At 43.2% G+C, this 20,633-nt stretch overlaps 1 protein-coding gene across 1 annotated transcript in view; it reads right to left on the bottom strand.

The window, feature by feature from the left end:
- Nucleotides 1-1,794: 1,794 nt before the first annotated feature.
- AGO4 (argonaute RISC component 4) overlaps nucleotides 1,795-20,633 on the bottom strand; it is a 37,648-nt gene continuing 18,809 nt past the window's right edge. The window contains exons 14-18 of the mRNA XM_028511683.2: nucleotides 16,959-17,274; nucleotides 16,682-16,816; nucleotides 10,831-10,932; nucleotides 10,364-10,563; nucleotides 1,795-5,641 (exon numbers count right to left, since the gene is read on the bottom strand). Coding sequence (XP_028367484.1) covers nucleotides 5,533-5,641; nucleotides 10,364-10,563; nucleotides 10,831-10,932; nucleotides 16,682-16,816; nucleotides 16,959-17,274 — 862 coding nt within the window. The 3' untranslated portion in view covers nucleotides 1,795-5,532. The remainder of the gene's footprint in view (nucleotides 5,642-10,363; nucleotides 10,564-10,830; nucleotides 10,933-16,681; nucleotides 16,817-16,958; nucleotides 17,275-20,633) is intronic.

Below are 20,633 nucleotides of genomic sequence, written 5' to 3'. Positions count from 1 at the left end.
AGAGAGAAACACCAATAGGTTGCTTCGGGTTTGCACCACAACCATGGATCGAACCTGCCACCTTTCGGTTTGTGGGACGATGCTCAACCCACTGAACCACACCAGTCAGGGACAGTGTATACATTCTCATGTATACATGTGAATGTACATGCTCAAAAGCTACCTTGTCATATGTGTGGCCCCGAGTTTACAAGTAAATTTTCAATGCCCAGAACTTGTGTGTTTCATTTTAACGTTTCCTAGCACAAAATAGCGCTCCAGAAATGTTTGTTAAACTTGTATAGACAATTTGTAATACAGTTGTTAGTTTTTCTGTCTGACTCTGTCCCTCTTCTCTTTAAAGATGTGCCACTAGCTTCTGGAGAGTGAAGTCAACATCGAGGAAATCAGAGCCAAGAGATGGAGAAAAAAAGAGGAGTCACATGTCATATAATGGTGCTGATCAGTCTGCTGTCCCTACTTGCTGGCCACCCCCTCACACACACCGGGAGTGGGCACCTGAGCCATTTTGGCTGGTGTAACACCCGGCAACCGATTCAAGGATGACACAAACGTGACACAAATGGTGGGGAAATGAAGTAAGGGGAAGGCCATAGGGACTCGCCGGCAACACACGCAACAGTGGAGTTCCCATCAGAAAGGAATCCTATCACCCAAAGAAGGAATAAGGGAAAGCATTTGGGTAGACAAAGATTATAGCTACCATAATCTGTGGCCAGGGAACAATGCATCTACTATCCCCTTGTCCTTCTGTAAGCTGCCATTCATGCTTCATGGCCTATCCTAAAATTCACCATCACCGCAAAGTCTTTCTGACTCTCCATGATAAAAGTTGTTTCCCTTTTTAAGTTTCTTCATGTGATTTCACTTAAGTTTCTTAAGTGATTTCATGCTCAGTAGCAGGTGTAACGAATTTAGACAGGTCTGGATTCACGTTCTAGCTTTGCCACTCTGTAACTGTGTGTTACTTAACCCCTTTGAAGCGGATTCATCTTTACAATGGGTATATCACTATCAACCTCAAAAGACTGTCGCTGAGGGTGAAAGATGTCAATATAAAGTGACTGGTGCATACTAGGTGCTCAGAAAATGTTGGTGTCACTGATTCCTCCCCAACCCGTGCCATAGTAGAATGAATTCTTTGAAGAGTTGTTTTTATTCGTCTGTGTTCCTAGCACCTAGGCTGAACTTGACATGGGTTCATGATGTTTGATACTGGATAAATATGAAAAGGGGGATTCTGTGCTGACAGAAAAAACAATTACTTGTAGTTAAGCTAGTGTACACAGGATTTGTCCCTTTGGTAAACTATAAATTCCCAGATGATAAAGGCCATAGTATGCAAATCTCTGTGTTATCCCTGGCATAACTTAACAAAAGGGCTTTGCTAGTGATCATTATTTCTTTTAAGACATGAGATTGGATAGCCCCAGGGTGGGTGAATTTGGGCAGCTCCTTGTCTAAAGTCAGCCTCATAAAGTGTGTGGCCATACTGCCCTCTGGAGACTGCAGATTTTTCTCGAAACAACACTTTAATAGATCTTCTCATTAAGGGCTGTACCCAGAACCCTGATGAATCTTGTAAAAGTTTTCATAGATGAAATGTTGCGGGAAGCTCTCCTAAAATTCCCAAATACAATTTCTAAAAATAAGGAGACCCAGGAGTTAAAAACACAAAGTTTCCCCATGTTATTCTTTCTCAAATTTCTTAAATTGAGGACATTGTTTTTAAAAAGCAACCATGTGTATAGACATAACAGTATACTCCATATTTATTAGACAATTGACAAGAAAAACAACTTTTGGCACGTGAATGCCAATTTATTCTTTTTTGGAGACATGAACACAAAATATCCCTGCAGGCCAAAAAAAAGATCGCAAAATTTAAACAACCATCATCTTATCTCAACATGGGGATACCACCCTCCCTTAGTTTAGAAAGTACCTCGTATTGCTAGAGATATACATCCAGTCCGAATTCAATAAAATACATTTTAAAACATTACAGGTCTAACAATATAGAAACAAAAATTACACCATTAGTCAAATGAACAAATGCAAACATTTTCAGTCACTAGACATAGAAAGAGCATGAATATGTCAATAGCAAGGGATAAGAAAATGATTAATCAATAACAAGATCTTCCCTTTAATTTTACAAGGAAAAATCCTTGGAGTTGAAGCCGTATTGATACAATGCCCTCAGCCTCCACTCTCTTAAAATGAAAGCAGAGTTACCTCCTTGCTATTGAGCAAGAAAATCTTACAGCACATCCAACAAAGGGTCGCTAGGGCAGGGTGGAGAGGGTGAGCCTCGTTCAACAGCGGGTTACCGATTCCCACCAGAAGGGTAGGTAGTTGAGCCAGGTAGCTAAGCTCTGACATAGGCTGGGCACCAGGTTCTAAAATACAGACCGTATAGAATATGTCTGCGTGTAAATCATCACCTTTGGAAGCAGCAAATAGAATTTACAGTAAGAATGAATATGTTCTGCCTGCCTCAACTAGCCGTGTTAAGCCAGCTGGTTCTGTTTATAAATTGCTCAGGGTTCAACAGCTAACAGGAAAACATAACCGGTTCAACATTTGGATCTTCACCGCTCTCTTAATGTCCCCGCACCTTGTCCCTACATAGTTACTCTTTAGCATTGCTACATTTAAATCTTTCACACTACATGACAGTGCCTAAACAGGCTGCATTTAAAAAAACCAAGCATCCTAAACCTACTTCTAGTGAATGCACACCTCCCATTGATTGACACATGCATAACAATTCAGTCAGTCCAGAGGGTTACAAATTCAAATTGTCAGGCCCAATTAAAACTACGCATTCAGACTTGCTTGCAATAATACTGCTGCAACTCTGATTCTGCAGTGATTACTTTTTAAAGATTCACCCCTCGGCAAGTTTTTTCCCCCCAATAATCCTAGTTCTTCCATATTTCTTTCCTTTCCTCCAAAACAACAGTGTTGCACCCTTAAAGGTACTGTTTTCCTATAAAAATAGGCCTCCCGGCTTTTCCTCCACCACCACAGTCATTTGCCCCAGTGTACTAGGAATGACTGAGGTCATACAAACTGTAGAGTTCAAGGTTGAGCATACAGCCCAACTGCAGGCAAGTGAATCAGGGCTTCCAGGCACTCTGCCTTGCTCCCTGCTCCATTCATGCCAGGAGATGGTGAGAAGTGACGTTTCTTCTGTGCGTTATGAACAAGCAAGCCCGAGGCACTCAAGTGCAGGTGTGGTGCCCACTGGCTGGCCGGCCGGCCGGCCAGCTAGCCAGCCACCAAGAGTTCTTCACATCCTGGACTCCAGTGAGTCCTCCTCCTAAAAAAGCTTGTTTTTCCTCCTCATGGGTCCAGGGTGGCCATGCTGAAGGGTATTTTCTGTGCTCTCCCTGAACAGGTGTGAATAAAAGCAGTAGCCAGCCCCTCACCATGTCCTGATTTGTAGTATCCAAGTGAGGTATTTGAAAAAAAGGAAAATCTTAAGAAATTAACATCTGCCATCTCTTCACTATGTTGTGCCTCAATTACAGAGCTTGCTTTCTTTCATCTCACTGTATGCAGAGAATAAGGATGTCTGCACCCATCTTAAGGAGCTACAGAACTTGATATGCATCATACCAAAACTCTCAGAGACCAGTCCCAGCAAACACTGGTGGCACCGCTGATCCACAGCATATAGAAATGTAAACTTCAATGTATTTACAAGCTTGTTTAAAAGACTGAAGAAAAACAGGGCTTGATATTGCTGGGATTTTGAGAAGGCTAGTTTAAAAGATTTGGACCGGCTAATGATTTCAAGCAAACACTCTTCGCCATCAGATCCTGTGATTCCAGACAGAGGCGGCAAATTAGGTTCACCACATTGTGTCTATGTCTTCTCCAGCACCTTCCTCATCCATGTGGAGTGTGGCTCTGGGTCTCTTACCCACCTTTTCCAGCTCTTACTCCTGAGGTTCCAGGAGCGCAAGAACTACAAGTCAGTGAAATCTGGGCTGGGCAACACTGGCTGGAACCAGCAAGACTCTATGTAACTGTTGTCCATTCACAAAGTATTATCTATACTAAATACAAAATAGTTTTTTCCCTACATTGTAACTAATGCTTGCTTTATATCACCTCCAGACAGACAAGAAATGAATCCTGGCTCCCTGTGAATGGAATCCAGAATCTATTCAGAAAAAAAAAAAATCAACCTTTCTATGAAGTTCTACTTTACTAAAAGGAAGAAAACCTCACCAAGTACATTTCAGGTTGAAAGAGAAGCACAGCATCTGCACTGCGAGTAAGTAGTTGTGTAAGTAACCTTGATTCCCAGGAAAAGGTTTTAAATGCTGGTACATTTTTGCAAGTTGCAGCATCACTCAATGTACCTTAAGGACTGGCAACGCCTATCCAGTAAGGAAGCATCCTGGTTCTAGCTTATTTTAAAACAAAGTGACAGGACACCAACAGTGACTATAAAACAGATAAAAAACAATTCTTTAAAAAGGCATGGAAATATATGTCTTTTCTGACTGATTTCAGGAATTGCCAGATTATGATTTATAAGAAATAGCTGATAAAATCATACCAAAATTTCATCTAGAAAACTCATTGTCGGGGGCGGGGGAAACGGAGTGAAGGGACCTTAAAAAATGTTTATTGCCAAAGTTAACTTTCTATGAGAAAAGTTTAAAAATCCCTTAGATCTGATAAACCACACAGCAGCATAAAATGGGCACTTTTGAAAACTCTGAAAAATACTAAGAGCTAATTGTTTTCAAAGAGGGGGGAAACATGAGTACTTTTTACCACGGCAGGGTTATCTGTCACTGCGACATGCATTACATCTGTTTGTGTTACACATTCACAAGAGTCGACCAAATAAGAGAACTGCCTGTTTGAATCTGGAGCCAAATATAGTGCAATTGCCTGGCAGCCTGTACTTGCATCAGCACAAGACTGTAGGGATCATAAGATAAAGTAGTAAAACTAATAAAACTCTGTAAAACTTTCAAAAAATTAATGCTCGTTAAAGGCATATACAGTGGCAAAGTCAGAAATCTCCATTAAAAAGTCTATGGACCCACATAATTAAGTAGTTACACTAAACTGAAGTAGATTGTTTGGTTTTTCTCTTCCACTGATGCATACATCCCACTCGATGAATACAGAAAAAAGGAACAATCTTCTCTTATAAGACTAGAGGGATGCAGTGAACACCACAGCTAGCAAAATATTCCATAGAAACCTTTCTTGTAAAGTCCTTTAGAAAGTTCAGGCTGTTTAGCCTTTGCATGTTGAGGTAAAAATTCAGTCCAGTGCATCAGAAAAGACAATCTATGAATATTTACTATTTTTAAAAAATGGCTCAATTTTGTTGATGCATCAGACAGCGCTGCAAAGTGTTAATTCAGTGCAACTATTCCGAGCTGCTGGTAGAAGATAAACTGAAGTCAACTTGGCTCTCTCTAGAGGCGGTAGGCATTTGAAACATTTTGAGGTTGCATGGGGTGCCACATTGGTGGAGTTCTTCTGAGACTCTCAGGCAAAATACATTGTGTGCTGGGTATCATGGTGGATCTGCACCGCTTTAGCCAAGGCCTGAGGATCTCGGCCATTGCTCTGTCCTGACACATGACTGCCTTCTGCACTGTAAAGAGAATAAAGCAAAATAAAAAAATAAAAAAAAAACAGATGTAACAAAAGACCATGTCAAATTTCACATGTTTCAAATAGCATGACTAGTACTGGATTCAAGACCTTAGGCTCCAGCTGTGGTTTCTTAAATATTCGTAATGTCTCTCTACACATCCGTTTGTTGAACTGAAAAATGCAATACCACTTATTTGTTGTAATACTCAAATAATATCTGCAAAGACCCAAATCCTTAACAGTGCCTCCATAAGGACTTCTACTGGCCATTATGTCTGGTTAATGCCTACTGGCCTTTAGGCTTTAGACAAATGTCATTTCCCTCAATGAAATCTTCCCTGACTCCAAAGTTCAGGCCAGAGCCACCTGGAACATACTTCCACAGAACACTCTACTTTTCTCCACTTGAAAGAAACGCAATTAAAATTAAATTATTAATTGGGTAATTATTTATTTCTTCTCTGGGACATAAACTCCAAGAAAGCAGGAACTTTGTCTTACTCACCATCTCTACTGTCTGGCACGTAGTGCAGTCTCAATAAACATTTGTGGAATGAATGAATGGATTTAGGTGCCTAGCATGGGGCTGCAACATAGTAGATACTCAGCAAATGCTATTCTGCCACCAGTTCCTTCTTGTCTTCCCCTGACTAGCTATGTGACCTTGGACAAGTAACCACTCCTGTGAACTTTGGTCTTTTAGGGTAACAATAAAGACTTCTGAACCAACTTCTTAAGGGTACCAAGTGCCATAAAGGGTTTGGTAAAGTTTTTTAAAAATATATATTTTATTGATTATGCTATTACAGTTGTCCCATTTCCCCCCCTTTATTCCCCTCCACCCTGCACACTCCCTCCCACCCACATTTCCCCCTTTTAGTTCATGTCCATGGGTCACACATACACGTTCTTTGGCTTCTAGATTTCCCATACTATTCTTAACCACCCCCTATCTATTTTCTACCTAGCATTTATGATACTTACTCTCTGTACCTTTACCCCGCTGCCCCCATCCCACTCCCCTATTGCTAACCCTCATGTGATCTCCATTTCTGTGGGTCTGTTCCTGTTCTAGTTGTTTGCTTAGTTTGCTTTTGGTTTTGTTTTAGGTGTGGTTGTTAATAACTGTGAGTTTGCTGTCATTTTGCTGTTTATATTTTTTATCTTCTTTTTCTTAGATAAGTCCCTTTAACATTCATAAAATAAGGGCTTGGTGATGATGAACTCCCTTAACTTGACCTGATCTGGGAAGCACTTTATCTGCCCTTCCATTCTAAATGATAGCTTTGCTGGATAGAGTAATCTTGGATGTTAAGTCCTTGCCTTTCATGACTTGGAATACTTCTTTGCAGCCCCTTCTTGCCTGTAAGGTCTCTTTTGAGAAATCAGCTGACAGTCTGATGGGCACTCCTTTGTAGGTAACTGTCTTCTTTTCTCTTGCTGTTTTAAGATTTTCTCCTTATTTTTAATCTTGGCTAATGTAATTATGTGCCTTGGAGTGTTCTTCCTTGGGTACAACTTCATTGGGACTTTCTGAGCTTCCTGGACTTCCTGGAAGTCTATTTCCCTTGCCAGACTGGGGAAGTTCTCCTTCATTATTTGTTCAAATAAATTTTCAATTTCTTGCTCTTCCTCTTCTCCTTCTGGCACCCCTATAATTCAGATGTTGGAACATTTAAAGATGTCCTGGAGGTCCCCAAGACTCTCCTCATTTTTTTGAATTCTTATTTCTTCATTCTTTTCTGGCTGAATATTTTTCTTCCTTCTGATCCACCCCATTGATTAGAGGCCTGGTTTCCTTCCCATCACTATTGATTCCCTGTACATTTTCCTTTATTTCACTTAGTGTAGCCTTCATTTTTTCATCTAATTTGCAACCAAATGAAACCAATTCTGTGAGCATCCTGATCACCAGTGCTTTGAACTGTGCATCTGATAGGTTGGCTATCTCTCAGTCACTTAAAAGTACTGACTCTGGGGCTTTCAATTCCGTTTGAGCCATCTTTTTTTTTTTTTTTTTCCTTTGGTCTGTTCCTGTATGAGGGGCAGAACCTTTGGTGTTCACCAGGGTGGGGCACCTCAGTCGCTGGGTTGTGATGCTGTATGTGGGGGCCAGGTCCGAGAGGGAACAATGGCACTTGCTCAGCTCTCCATCAGACCTCGGTCCCTTCCACCACTTCCCCTGAGCAAACTGGGCCCCTCTGGTGCCAATTCCCACGTGGGTGGGTTTGTGCACCCTGTGGGACTTTCCAAGGACCTCTCCTGTGAGCCTGGGAGTCTCTCCCTGCGCTTCAGCCCCCCACAGGGTTTTCAATCAGTGTTGCAAGGCTCTATTTCCCAGAGCTGGGATCCTGGGTTGCACGCAGTGTCTTGCTTCACAATTGCTGCCTTGCTGGGTCTGCCGTTTGCCATCCCTCAGCTGGGGTCTGCCAGCTGCCGCTTGTGCGCTCAGTGTTCACCCGCTGTGGTCTTGCGCCCCCCGAAAGCCTTACAGCTCTGGTCCCAACGCTCTCCGCACTGGGACCTGCGCCTGGCTGCCCAACTCCGCCCCTCCTACTGGTCTGGATGAACTGGTCTATTTTAACTCCTTGGTTGTCCGACTTCCATACAATTTTCTGTCAGTTCTGGTTGTTATTCTGCTTCTAAATTGTCATTACCCCTATCTTGGTTGTGCGAGGAGGCACAGTATGTCTACCTATGTCTCCATCTTGGCCGGAAGTCTTCATGTGTTCTTTCATCCGGGCCATTTCTTTTTTTCTTGGCGCACCTGCTACATATAAGGGGCGGAGCCTTAGGCATTGTTCACCAGGGCGGGGTAACACACAGGGCTGGGTTGTGATGCTATAAGTGGGGAAGGGGTGGAGAAGGAACAATGGTGCCTGCTCCGCTCTCTGCAGGTTTTTAGTCACTTCTGCCACTTCCCCTAAGCAAACTGGGCCCTTCTGGTGCTGATTCCTGTGTGAGTGGGCTTGTATATGTTCTAGGAACCTCTGGGTGTCTCCAACGAACTCTCCTGTGAGGCTGGGAGTTTCTCCCACTGCCACCTCAACACCCACAGGTGTTTTTAATCGGTGTTTTGAGGCTTTATTTCCCCGCGCTGGGGCCCCAGGTTGCGAGGTGTGTCTCGCTCCCCAGGTGTTCCTCCCAGTTTATCTGCACGTGAATGTGGGACCGCCAGCTCCACCAGCCGCAGCCTTGCTGGTCTGCCAGCTGCTGCCTTGACCGCCTGCTCCACAATCCACCTGTTCCCTGGGTCCTCCACCACCACCTTGCTGCTGTCTCCGCCCCTCCTGTCAGTCTGGATGGATGCTGCTTCTTTAACTCCTTGGTTGTCAGACTTCCATACAGTTCGATTTTCTGCCAGTTCTGGTTGTTTTTTGTTGTTAAATTGTTGGTGTCCTTCTTTGGTTGTGCGAAGAGGCACAGTGTATCTGCTTACACCTCCATCTTGGCCAGAAATCTGGGCTTGGTAAATTGTAAGTCACCATCCCTCTTCTGACTTCTCTCGCCCACTCACACCCAATTAACTCTTAAGTACTATCTATTTTATCCCAGGAATAGCTTTTTACATTTAACAAAGACAATCTTGCTCTAACATACTTTTCTAACTTTATGCCTGCTGGTCCCCTTTCATATGTTCCAGCCAAAGAAAACTTGCTATTGTCCAAACACGTCACTTGCCTTCTCTTCTTTGTGTCCATTGTTCCCTCTGCCTGGAAGATCCCTTTCTCCTCCTTTCAGAGCCAAATCCTTCTCAGCCAGCTATGAAATCTCAAACAGCCTTTCCCCTGATGTCCCTTTGCACGCTCACCTATCCTGCTTTGAGTTAATTGTCAGTTCTATTCTTCCTGTGCCACCTCCCATACTGAAACATCCCAGGAAACATGTCTTCTTCATCTTAGTAATTTTAGTACTTAGGGCCGTGCTGGGCACAAAGTCAGTATCTAACAAATGTGTTGAATGAATGAATGTATATTACAGAAAGGAAGGTACAAAGTCACAGCTGGGCATTTTCCATAATAGTGTGTTTCCAACCCTTACAGAAATAGATTTGCAGTGGAATGTCTACTATTTAACAGTATTTAGCAGCTGAATTGAGACTTGGGGAAGAGCCCAGAAACTGCTGTACTTCACAGATGGTCATTTGGAAAAGAAAATGACTGCAGAGAGCTTGTTTAGTTATTTAATAGTAGCTCAGTCTGACTCTCTTGAGATCCCTATTTGGGGGTGAGAATGGTAGGGCACACCTCCTCTCCCACACACACACCCAGGTTCACTCTAGTGCATTCTTCCAGACTGCGCTGAAAGCCAAGTGAACAGGTCAAGACTTTCACTTGTATGCACTGGAATCCACAGACCTGTGAGTGACTCTGTTGATTGGGGTCAAGGTACTGTGCTAGCCACCTTCTGAGGCTGCTCACGACCAGAGCTAAACTACAATGCACTTGGCTCTATGGGAAAACCACAGGCAACTGCAAATCAGACTGCTTTCCTTGGGCAGGCTTTAGACACACCATACAAGTAAGTATAAACAGGCCCAAGCACTTCTTGGACCAAAAATCACCTTATAAACTCTCAAAGGCACATGCAATTTTAGTCACTGCTTACAACTGAAACTGTAAAAGGAAGAGTAACTCTTTCAAAAAGTTTACTATAGCAGCTCATTTTTTTTTTAACATCCTGCTTCACACAGAGATTTTCCTGTGCCTGAGAAACTTGCCTGTCATGATCTTTATCCACCAGGTGATACCTTGCTCTGAATGCCACAAGCCGGGCATAATATGCAGGGGCTGGAATAGAGACTGAGCGTGTACACCGCACATAGGTGTGACATAGCTGGTAAGTCAGTAGCTGGAGCTCATCTGCGGTGAAGCAGTTGTCATCCCACAAGACCTGGTAATGTGAAGGACGACTGGTTCCCTGGAGAGAGAGTTTTATGATTAATGTACTTCTGACATGGGCTGACTACCAGAGAGAAGGACTGAAATCTACTCCTTACGCTCAGAAGTATCCTTGCCTGGCACACTTACCAACAGATACCGAGACCAAAAGATAACAGTTCTAGGACACAAGCATTAACTAAGTTATGCACATCCCAGTGTATAATAACAAGTCCATTCAAGTTAGTTGCTGAATTTGCAAGCATCTCCCGATCAAGTCAAAGATCTGGACCAGCTTCCAAATTACCTGAATTCCTGCATGACTACAGAGGTAAAAGTCAAACTCAGACGGATGTGTGATGGTGCTATCCACGGTGGTGCCTGCTGGTACATTGCCACTTTTACCGACCTACCAAAAAAAAAGTGTAATTAGTCACCAATGTGTCAGGTGAGCTCAGGCCATTTCTCTTTTACGTTAATTGGTAACAAGTTAGTAAGCTGCTCCAGTAAACCAGTTCAATTCAAGATGTTGAACTTTCTATAACTTTCCCTTAGCCTAACCATTTCATCCTTAAGTACTTTCTTAAACAATACTACACGGTTTCTCTAGGGAAATCCAGGCAAAGAATTATTCTACCAGTGCCTTTCGGCTAAATTTTTGTCCTCTATTTACAGGTGAAACATTGATCTGTTCACAGAAAGAAAAAAGACATTTAAGATGGGGAAACTTCCTTAGAAAAATCACTTTTAACCCTTACTTGGAATTTTAAAAAAACCTACAGCATGCAGTGAAGATTAAGAAATCTCTGAACTGGTCCAGCAAAGAATATTTTCAGGGAGTCAAGAGAAAAAAGACACCGGCATACGTGTTCTCAGGTGGAGTGCACTGCAATGTGAATCGGGAAACCAGAGTTGCAGCTCTCCGTCTCGTCTTGCAACTGTGTGCATTGAACAAAGCGTAATAATAGCTTTGGGCCACAATCTCATCAGCTACAAAATTAGGCAATGATCTCTCACACTTAAAAAGTTCTGAAGTTCTTCTATGGCCAAAACTCTAAAATCAAACTTTTAAAAAAGTAGAAGGAGACCTTCAGAAATGCATTTACAAGGAAGAAATTAAATCTTGCTATTTGGTCAATTTTCATCCTTTTCTGCTGCACAGCAGGGTTCCGTATGAGGAATTTTATTTAGCATCTAGGCATAAATTTGATGGGAGTTTATCTGGCTCCATTCTACCTGTTGTTACTTTTAGCTGAGGACCATACACCAATGCATCTATGCCCTATATCTATGATATACCAATGCATACAAGAACATCCATGAGTATAGAAAAGTCTCACTCCATCAAATTCAGGTGTGAACTTGGGTTCCTAGCAGAACAAGAGGAGATGTAATTGAGTTAAAAATAGTTCTAGCACTCTTTCCCAAAATGTGTTCTTTAGGAATATTAGTCCTGCAGGATGTATTTGGGTGTTTTATGGTCAAACAAATTTGTGAAATACTGAGTTAACCCAAATTTTAAAAGGCTTTTCCATTATATAGCTTCTCAGAACCTTTATTTAATAAGGTATAATTTTTAAGAGGGAGATGGAGTATGTAGCATTTCCCAAACTTATTGGACCACAGAATCTCTTCTTTTTAAAATCTCTTGGAATCTATAAATGAGAACCTGAAGAGAGGATGCCCTGGGAGAAAGATGATCCAGGCATGTTCCAGTCAAGAATTATCACTTGAGCACCCACATGCAGGGCTGCGCAGATGTTGGGGAAGAGAGACAGAGCCACAGAGAGAACTAATGAACACGCCTTCCTATCTTTCATGGAAACTATATACAATGAACTGCAAAGAAATGTGATCAGGGCATTATGGAAGGCACTGGGAAAACCTGGAGGGAGGAAATCATGGAGTCATACACCTTAAATGCAGCGGTTGAAAGGGGGAGGATGGGATAAAAACAGGAAACTCTCCAAATATCCCCTCAAGATAGGAATGGATAAATAAAGTGTGGTTCATCCATACCATGAAACAATACTCAGCAATAGAAAGGAACAAACTACTGATACATACGAAAACTTGGATGAATCTCAAGTGCATTATGCTAAGTAAAAGAAGCCAGACTCAAAAGCTGTGGAAATCCATTTCTATGACATTCTGGAAAAAACAGAACTCCAGGGAGAGAATCCATACCAGCGATCGCCAGGGGCTGTAGGTAAGGGGAAGGACTGAGTACGGAAGGGCGCACGAGGATCTGAGGGTGCGACTGCTCTATGTCTTTACTGAGGTGATGGCTCTACAACTACATGCATTTGTCAAAACTTGCACAACAGTACACTCAAAAGGGCAAATTTTACTGTATCTGTATTATACTTTAATTTTTTTTTTAAATGGAAAACATAAGGGGGCTGGGATGGACGTGGTCATTCCAGGGATAAAAATGCACAAATTACATGGGGAACAGAAGGTTGGCGAGGGCATGGTGAAAGATGAAATGAAAGTGTTATGTTCTGACTACTGGGGACAACACTGAACAGCACAGGAGAGCATTCAGTAGGCAGTGGGGACATGTGCAGAGTTTTGACCAGTGGAGTGGCAGGGTATGATCTGTACCGTAAAAACCTAGCCTTGAGAGCAGGCAGAGGGCGCATTTGCGGAGGAATGGAGACAGGGAGACCCCTAGGAGTCTCCCACAAAACAGAGGACTTCTGCCTAAGGTACAGGGAGCAGCACACAGGAGGAAGCATTGAGACCAGAGATTCAGGGCAGAACAGAAGACTCTTTGACCAACTGAATTTGGGGGAACAGGAAAGGAGGAGAAGAATTTAAAGACAATTCTGAAATGTCTAGCTTGGCTCACTTAATATACAGTAATGCCAAGTAACAGAAGAAAAAGAAGATGGGGGAGGAACAGGTTTTGGATGAGGATAACACAGCGAGTAAAAGGTTTAGACGTGTTTTGCTTGAAACGCCTATGGCAGATTGTATCACGCATGCCAAATATCCTGTGCCCCTCCCTAGAGGAGGATTATACTTCCCCACCCAATTAACTCAGGAGTGGCCATGTCACTTGCGTTGGCAGATAAAATGTGGCCTGAAATGTGTTACTTCTGGGCAGAAGCTTTAAGAGCCAGCACATGGCTTGTCCTGTATCTTTTTTCCCCTCTGCGACAATGACTGGCAATGCTCCAGATAGATGTTTCTCTGTCAGCTTAGGTTCTAAAGGGAGGACAGCAGGGTCACAGCTGCTGCAGACAGTCACAGTGAATGTGTAATGTGAGCAAGAAATAAATCTTTGTAAGCCACTCTGACTTTTGTGCACGGCCTAGCCTCTCTTGACTGACACAATGCCTACAGAGCAAATAAGGAAAGTTGTCTGGTAGATATTTGGAAGTGCAAGTTGGGAGCTGCACAGGAAAGTTTGGAGCTGGAAATAGAGATTTAGGAAACTTATGAGCCAGTAAGTGAATCCAGAGAAGCAGGTGAGGTGGAAGGGAGTTGAAGTTGAGAAGAAAAAGAAGGGGGAAATGGCAAGAAACACCACAGAGGAGGAGGAAGAGTCGAAGAAAGCTTGATGATGGAGGTGGGTGGTGAACCTGGGTGGTCACACTGCTGAGGCCAAAGAAGGCAAACATAGTCAGTGCGGCAAAGAGGGCAGCGAGAAGCTTTGAAAAGGTGTCGCTGGATTCCAAATGGGGTGGTCGTTAAGAGAGCCACCTTACTGGGGTCACTGCAGTCAAAGTCAGGCTACAGAGAACTACACACAGTAGGACGTGAGGAGGCACAGAGAGAGTCAAGTCATTTTCGTCCTAAAGTCTGGTCAGGAAAGGAAGGAAAGATAAGGTGGCAGGTAGACAGACAGAGAAGCAGAGGGAAGAGAAGCTTATTTGGGTGACTACGGAAGAGTTAAGAAACTCAACAGGGCGAGGAGATGGAGGCCGACTAATGGGAAAGATGGAAATTTTGGAAAATAAAGGGTGGTTAATGCAGTGAGGTGCCGGAGAAGGCAGAAAGCAGGAGGGACAAAGGCACAAGTAGGGGAAAAAAGCTTAGGTGGAGAAATTAGCCTCTGAGGTGTGAGGAAGAAGATAAGAAACATCAGATTTAACTAAATTTGAAAGTAGAGGAAAGGATGCCAAGAAAATTCATGCCTGTCTAGATTCTTTTCTGAGGGAAATGGAAGGTTGTTCTACTGTTGGCAATGTAAATTGTTGGCAGGGAAGGCATCACAGATAGGGCTGGAGGGCTGAGGAAAATACAAAGATTTGGAACAGATGCAGTAGGGAATAAAATAAATAAAAAGACTGCAATCTCAAAGACCTGGCTGAGATTTGTTATTATGAATTTGTAATGCAGGTAATTATTAAGTGACTTTTTTCTTTAAAGATTTTATTTATTTATTTTTAGACAGAGGGGGTGGGAGGGAGAAAGAGAGGGAGAGAAACATCAATGTGTGGTTGCTTCTCACATGCCCCCCACTGGGGACCTGGTCCACAACCCAGGCATGTGCCCTGACTGGAAATCAAACTGGTGACGCTTTGGTTTGTAGGTTGGGGCTCAATCCGCTGAGCCACACCAGCCAGGGCACAAGTACCTTTTTTTCTTCAGCAATCTCTATCAGCCTCAGAGTAAACCAAAGGAAATGGGCAAATGGACTGGTTCAGAGCTGGAGATCAGCAGGAGGCATGTTCAGAGAACTGAAGCTGTTGATGTGTGAGGGGGTGCCAGACCAAGGCACCCCCTCACACATCAGACCAAGGACTGGGACTGTCAGTCTTGAAAGGTTAGGAGTGACACGGCACAGGAAAGAGCAAAACTATGAGGTAGCCTGAGGTTTCAAAAAGATAACCCAGGCCCAAAAGCTACGTGAAGAGCAAGCTGACAGAGGAATGGAAAGGTGGTAGTGCACTTAAGGAAGGGGTGGCAGGATGTTTTGTGCCCAAAGCTTGTGCAAGAGCTCAGAGAATGTGTTTGCAGCGGAGTCTAAGAAGTACTACTGAGTCAGGGTTCGGGCCGTTTATAGGGCAGCACATTGAATCTGAGCTGACTGGTGGACCTGGAGCCCCAAGGAGAAAACCCTGAGTTCTCTATTCTGAAATGATTTAACAAACAGAGACAGCTCAGACTTGGAGTAGAGGCAAAAACTAAGGGCACATTAGAAAATAGTGGGAGTGACCCACAAGATCACATGGTTAGACAACAGAGAGAACTGGTCTCCCTGGGGGTGGATCAGGGAGGGCCTGGAAAACATGAAGTAATGCCATAAAAATATCATAAAAGCAAAGTCATCCACTACCGCGTGCTCACCTGGTTTACACATAAATGTAAGATTATAAATAGACACATTACACAAAATGCCTCTTATCAAGTGCTGGGAACTTTACCGCAGATTAACATTCATATATTCATCTAATCCTTACAACAACCCTGTGACATAGGTATTGTTCTTTTTTTTTTTTAAGATTTTATTTATTTATTTTAGAGAGATAGGGAAGGGAGGGAGAAAGAGAGGCAGTGAAACATCAATGTGTGGTTGCCTCTAGCACACCCCATACTAGGAATATGGCCTGCAACCCAGGCATGTGCCCTGACTGGGAATCAAACCGGTGATGCTTTGGGTCACAGGCCTGTGCTCAACCCACTGAGCTATACCAGCCAGGGCCGGTCTTGTTCTTAATACATTTTACAGTTGAGAACATTATGGCTTAGAGAAGTTAAGCCACCTGCCCATGGTTATTAGTAAGTGTGACATCATAAGTGTTCCAAGTCTGTACCCTGAGAATCCTCTGCACGGATATAAAAATCATTTAGGAGATAAATTCTTCTTTGTACCTTAGACCCGTGCCTAAGGGACTGGCAGCAAAAAGTAGCAAGTGGCAATAAAGTCCAAACAGACAACCGAGCCCTATGAAGTTTGCCTATATCACCCTAGTGGACCTGGCATGTTTTTCTGACCTCCCTCCTAAAAACTTTAGAAATAAGACAACTCTTCAGTCTTGAAACCTGTATCCTTCAGAATTAGTCACCTAAGATTAATTGTAATTGGTTTAGTTACTGAATTATCATTAGGCACTTCTGCTTTTAGGAAAAAAATTATATATATGCCCACTCAAAAACCACACTTACTTGTATTAAATAATGAAGCTTATCCTATATTTCCTTACCCTTTCTGTTTTATCTGCACAGAAGAGTCGTGTGTGATGTCTTTTCTGCACCACAATGTAGGTTATTCCTGGCCGGTAATCTTCCTCCAAGCTAATACATGCCTTTCGAATTGCTATTAGTTCTGGCCAAGCTACCTAGGAGTTACAAATGGAATGACATTTAATTGAGAACTCACCTTGTGTCTCTCAGATCTAATTTACCCGGAGTGGCCGATGGAAGGAGGCTCGGTCAGACAGCCAGAAGCCCCGAAAGGCAACTATGGGACAACAAGAGTACCTGTTTCATCTGTCCCTCGGACACCCCTCCACGGTAATAGATGATCCGTGTGGGTTTGAAGCGTGTGGATTTGTAGAACTGGATCAGCAGCTCCCGAACCATGTTAGTAAGGTCCTGGATTACTTCCTGACTATACAGGAGTTCCTGGGAGATCTCCTGGCGGGAAGTCTGCACCCGAACAGTTGCACAGTACCGGCTGGGGTGGCCGTCCATGCTGCCAACAACAGCAGCAATGGAAGGCTTCTTCCCGTCCCCTGCAGGGGGGTGCGTGACATCTGCTCCTAGGAAGATGACGGGCTGCTGGAACACCGATGGCCTGCTCAGATTGAAAATGACATTGCCACTCAGATACACAGATGAAAATGTTTGGGTTTGGCAAGCTTACTGGATACAATCACAGACATAATCTTATAGGAGAGAATAAAGACTTGTGCCCAGTGGGAGAGGGCTCTAAGGCCCACTGTGTTTATGTGCCACCCAGTACGGCGAGTCTGAATTGACTGCAGAAATCAACATGGCTCTTCTGTAAACGGTAGGAAGGGAAGAATTAAAAACGAGGACCCAACTCAAATTTAATGAAATCTCTATGTGTAAAGGGAAAATTTTCTCTGAACAGGCTTTCTTGGGATCCTGGGATTTTTTCTTTTCTTCTTCCTTCTTTAATCCTCACTTGAGGATATACTTACTGGCTTTAGAGAGCGGGGAAGGAAAGGAGAGAAACACTGATGTGAGAGAGAAGCAGATCGGTTGCCTCTCGTATGTGCCCCAACCAGGGAAGGAACCCACAGTCTAGGTATGTGCCCTGACCAGGAATCGAACCGGTGACTTTCAGTTTGTGGGACGACACTCCAACCAACTAAACCACAGCAACCAGGGCAAGATCCTAAGATTTCTTACAATGGATACAGAACTGCAGAATGTATATGGAACTGGGATCAAGCCCCCAATTATTTTTAGGATGTGAGACCTAGGAAAGAGAATCAAGTCTATCTCCTTCTCTATTTATTGTTACTTACAGTACTTATCACTTACCCTACACACTTTATTTATTTTATTTATTGTGCACACACATACACACACGAATGTAAGCTCCACAGGGCACTGCTGTGTCCCTTGAGCCTAGAACACTGCCTAGCTCACAGTTGATACTCAATAAATATTGGTTGAAAGAATGAATTTATTTATTTGGCCCTGATTTTTCTATCCAGGGAATCAAGGGAAAAATACCATGCATGCTTCTCTGGTAAATTCTTAAAAGTAGGATTCTTAAAGAATAATCTAGGAGGCATCCCAAATTAGAAAATCTCATGTAAAGGTTCTAAAGATGTAATAGGCACTAAAGAATAGGTACCTTCATGAGGGCAGAGGCTATATTGTATTTCTCTTTTTTAAATTGATTTTAAGTGATAATGGGGTTACCTACTGGGAGGAGCCATAAGAAAGTTTGATAAAGTTCTGGAAATGTTCTATATCTTAACCTGGATGGTGCTTACAGGAGTGTGCATGTAAATAAGAAAAAGCAATCAAGGCTTCTTCTGGTCAAGATGGTGGGGTAGGTAAACGTGGTACTCATACCCTCCCACAACCACATCAAAATTACAACTAAACTAGACAACAACCATCATTAAGAACCACCTATAATCCAGTTGAATGGAAGTTCTACAACTAAGGATATAAGAAAAAGCCACATCAAGGCTGGTAGGAGGACAGAGATGAGGAAAGAGGTGGTCCTACATCCACATGTGGTGGATGACAACCAGGAGGGATATCTCGGCTGTGGAGGTCCACCCCTGGGGAGTACCAGACCCCCAAGTCCAGGATTCCAGTGCCAGGAAGAGAAGTCCCCATAATTTCTGGCTATAAGAACCAGCAGGGTTGTTGCTGAGTAAGGCTAAGGGTTTCTGGAGTCCCACGCAGTTTCTCTTAAAGGGCCCAAACATGAATTTACTCGGACTTATTCCTCCAACCTCCACCACTGGGGAAGCAGCTCAAAAGGAACCAGGGACATATGGGGAGGAATTGAATTGTCTGGCATCAGAGTGAGACCTGGAGGGGCACCTTTCTCCCAGATAGAAGTACTGGCAGAGACCATTGTTCCTTTCCTGAGTCCTTCCCCCACAGAGCTGGCAGCCCAGGGCCATAACTGAATCTCCATCAACCTGGCTCATACTGTTTGCCCCACCTTGGTGATTCCCTGAGATCTCACCCCACCCAACTTTGATCACTTTGTAGTTCATGCCAGGTGGTCCTAGACAGGACACAGGTGGTGGCTGACCTTGGACTGCACTTTCTTGGAGGTCCCAGAGCCAGCATGCCCAGTGGACAGCTTCAGACTACGTCAAAGCACCCAAAAACCTCCTCCACAAGGGACACACTCGGGAGGCGGATTCAGTGGGCACCAGAGCCCTGCTGAAGTGAGTCCTGTTCCATGGGGTGGGCCCCTGCACAGCTAATTCTCCGTGGTGGCCGAAACCAGTCCCTGTAGGTGATGTGCCTGGGGCTAAATCCCTCCCATCGATGCTTCATCAACAATCAAAGCTCAACAACAGGAGAGTATACACAGCCCACATGGTGGGGGGGTACACCTAGAGGGCTCGCTTGGGTGAATAGGGAGGCAGTACCAATGGACTCCACAGGACACCTACTACATTAGGCCACTCTACCAAGCCCAGGAGATGTAGAAACTCTACCTTGAAACAAATACAGGGAGGCTGCCAAAATAAGGAGGCAAAGTAATATGAAAGAACAGAACACAATTCCAGAAAAAGAACTAAACAAAATGGAGACCAGTAATCTAACAGATGCAGAGTTTAGAGCACTGGTTATAAGGATGCTAAGGGAACTTATGAGAACTTCAACAGCATAAAAAAGGACATGGAAACCATAAAAAATAACCAGTTAGAAATGAGGCTAACAGAAATGAAGGTTAATTTACAGGAAATTAACAGTAGAGTATATGAAGACAAAAATCAAATCAGCAATTTGGAAGATAAGAAAGCAAAAAATACCCAATCAGAACAGCAAAAAGAAAAAATAATCCAAAAATTGAGGATAATGTAAGAAGCCCCTGGGACTACTTCAAGCGTACCAATATTTGCATCGTGGGGATGCTGGAAGAAGAGAGGGAGTAAGAAATTGAGATCCTATCTGAAAAAATAATGCCAGAAAACTTCCCTAACCTGGTGAAGGAAACAGACATCCAAGTCCAGGAAAGGCAGAGTCCCAGACAAGATGGATCCAAAGAGGACACCAAGACATACCATAATTAAAATGCCAAAAGTTAAAGGTAAGTAGAGAATCTTAAAAGCAGCAAGAGAAAAGCAATTAGTTACCTATAAGGGAGCTCCCATAAAATAGTCAGCTGATTCCTCAACAGAAACTTTGTAGGCCAGAAAGGATTAGCAAGTAATATTCAAAGTGGTGAAAAGCAAGGACCTACAACCAAGATTACTCTGCCCAGCAAAGCTTAATTTAGAATCCAAGGATGCACAAAGAGCTTCCCAGACAAGGAAAAGCTAAAAGAAGTTCCTCACCACCAAACTAGTATTACATGAAATGTTAAAGGTCTTCTTTAAGAAGAAGAAAAAAATAAAAAAAATATGAACATTAAAATGGCAATACATATCTATTGACAATTGAATCTAAAAAACAAAATAAATGAACAAGCAGAGAGAA

The sequence above is a fragment of the Phyllostomus discolor genome, chromosome 5 (genome assembly GCF_004126475.2).
Source record: "Phyllostomus discolor isolate MPI-MPIP mPhyDis1 chromosome 5, mPhyDis1.pri.v3, whole genome shotgun sequence".
In the NCBI taxonomy this organism is placed as follows: domain Eukaryota; kingdom Metazoa; phylum Chordata; class Mammalia; order Chiroptera; family Phyllostomidae; genus Phyllostomus; species Phyllostomus discolor.
The sequence above is the reverse complement of the archived record's forward strand: the minus strand, read 5'-3'. Positions and strand labels throughout refer to the sequence as shown.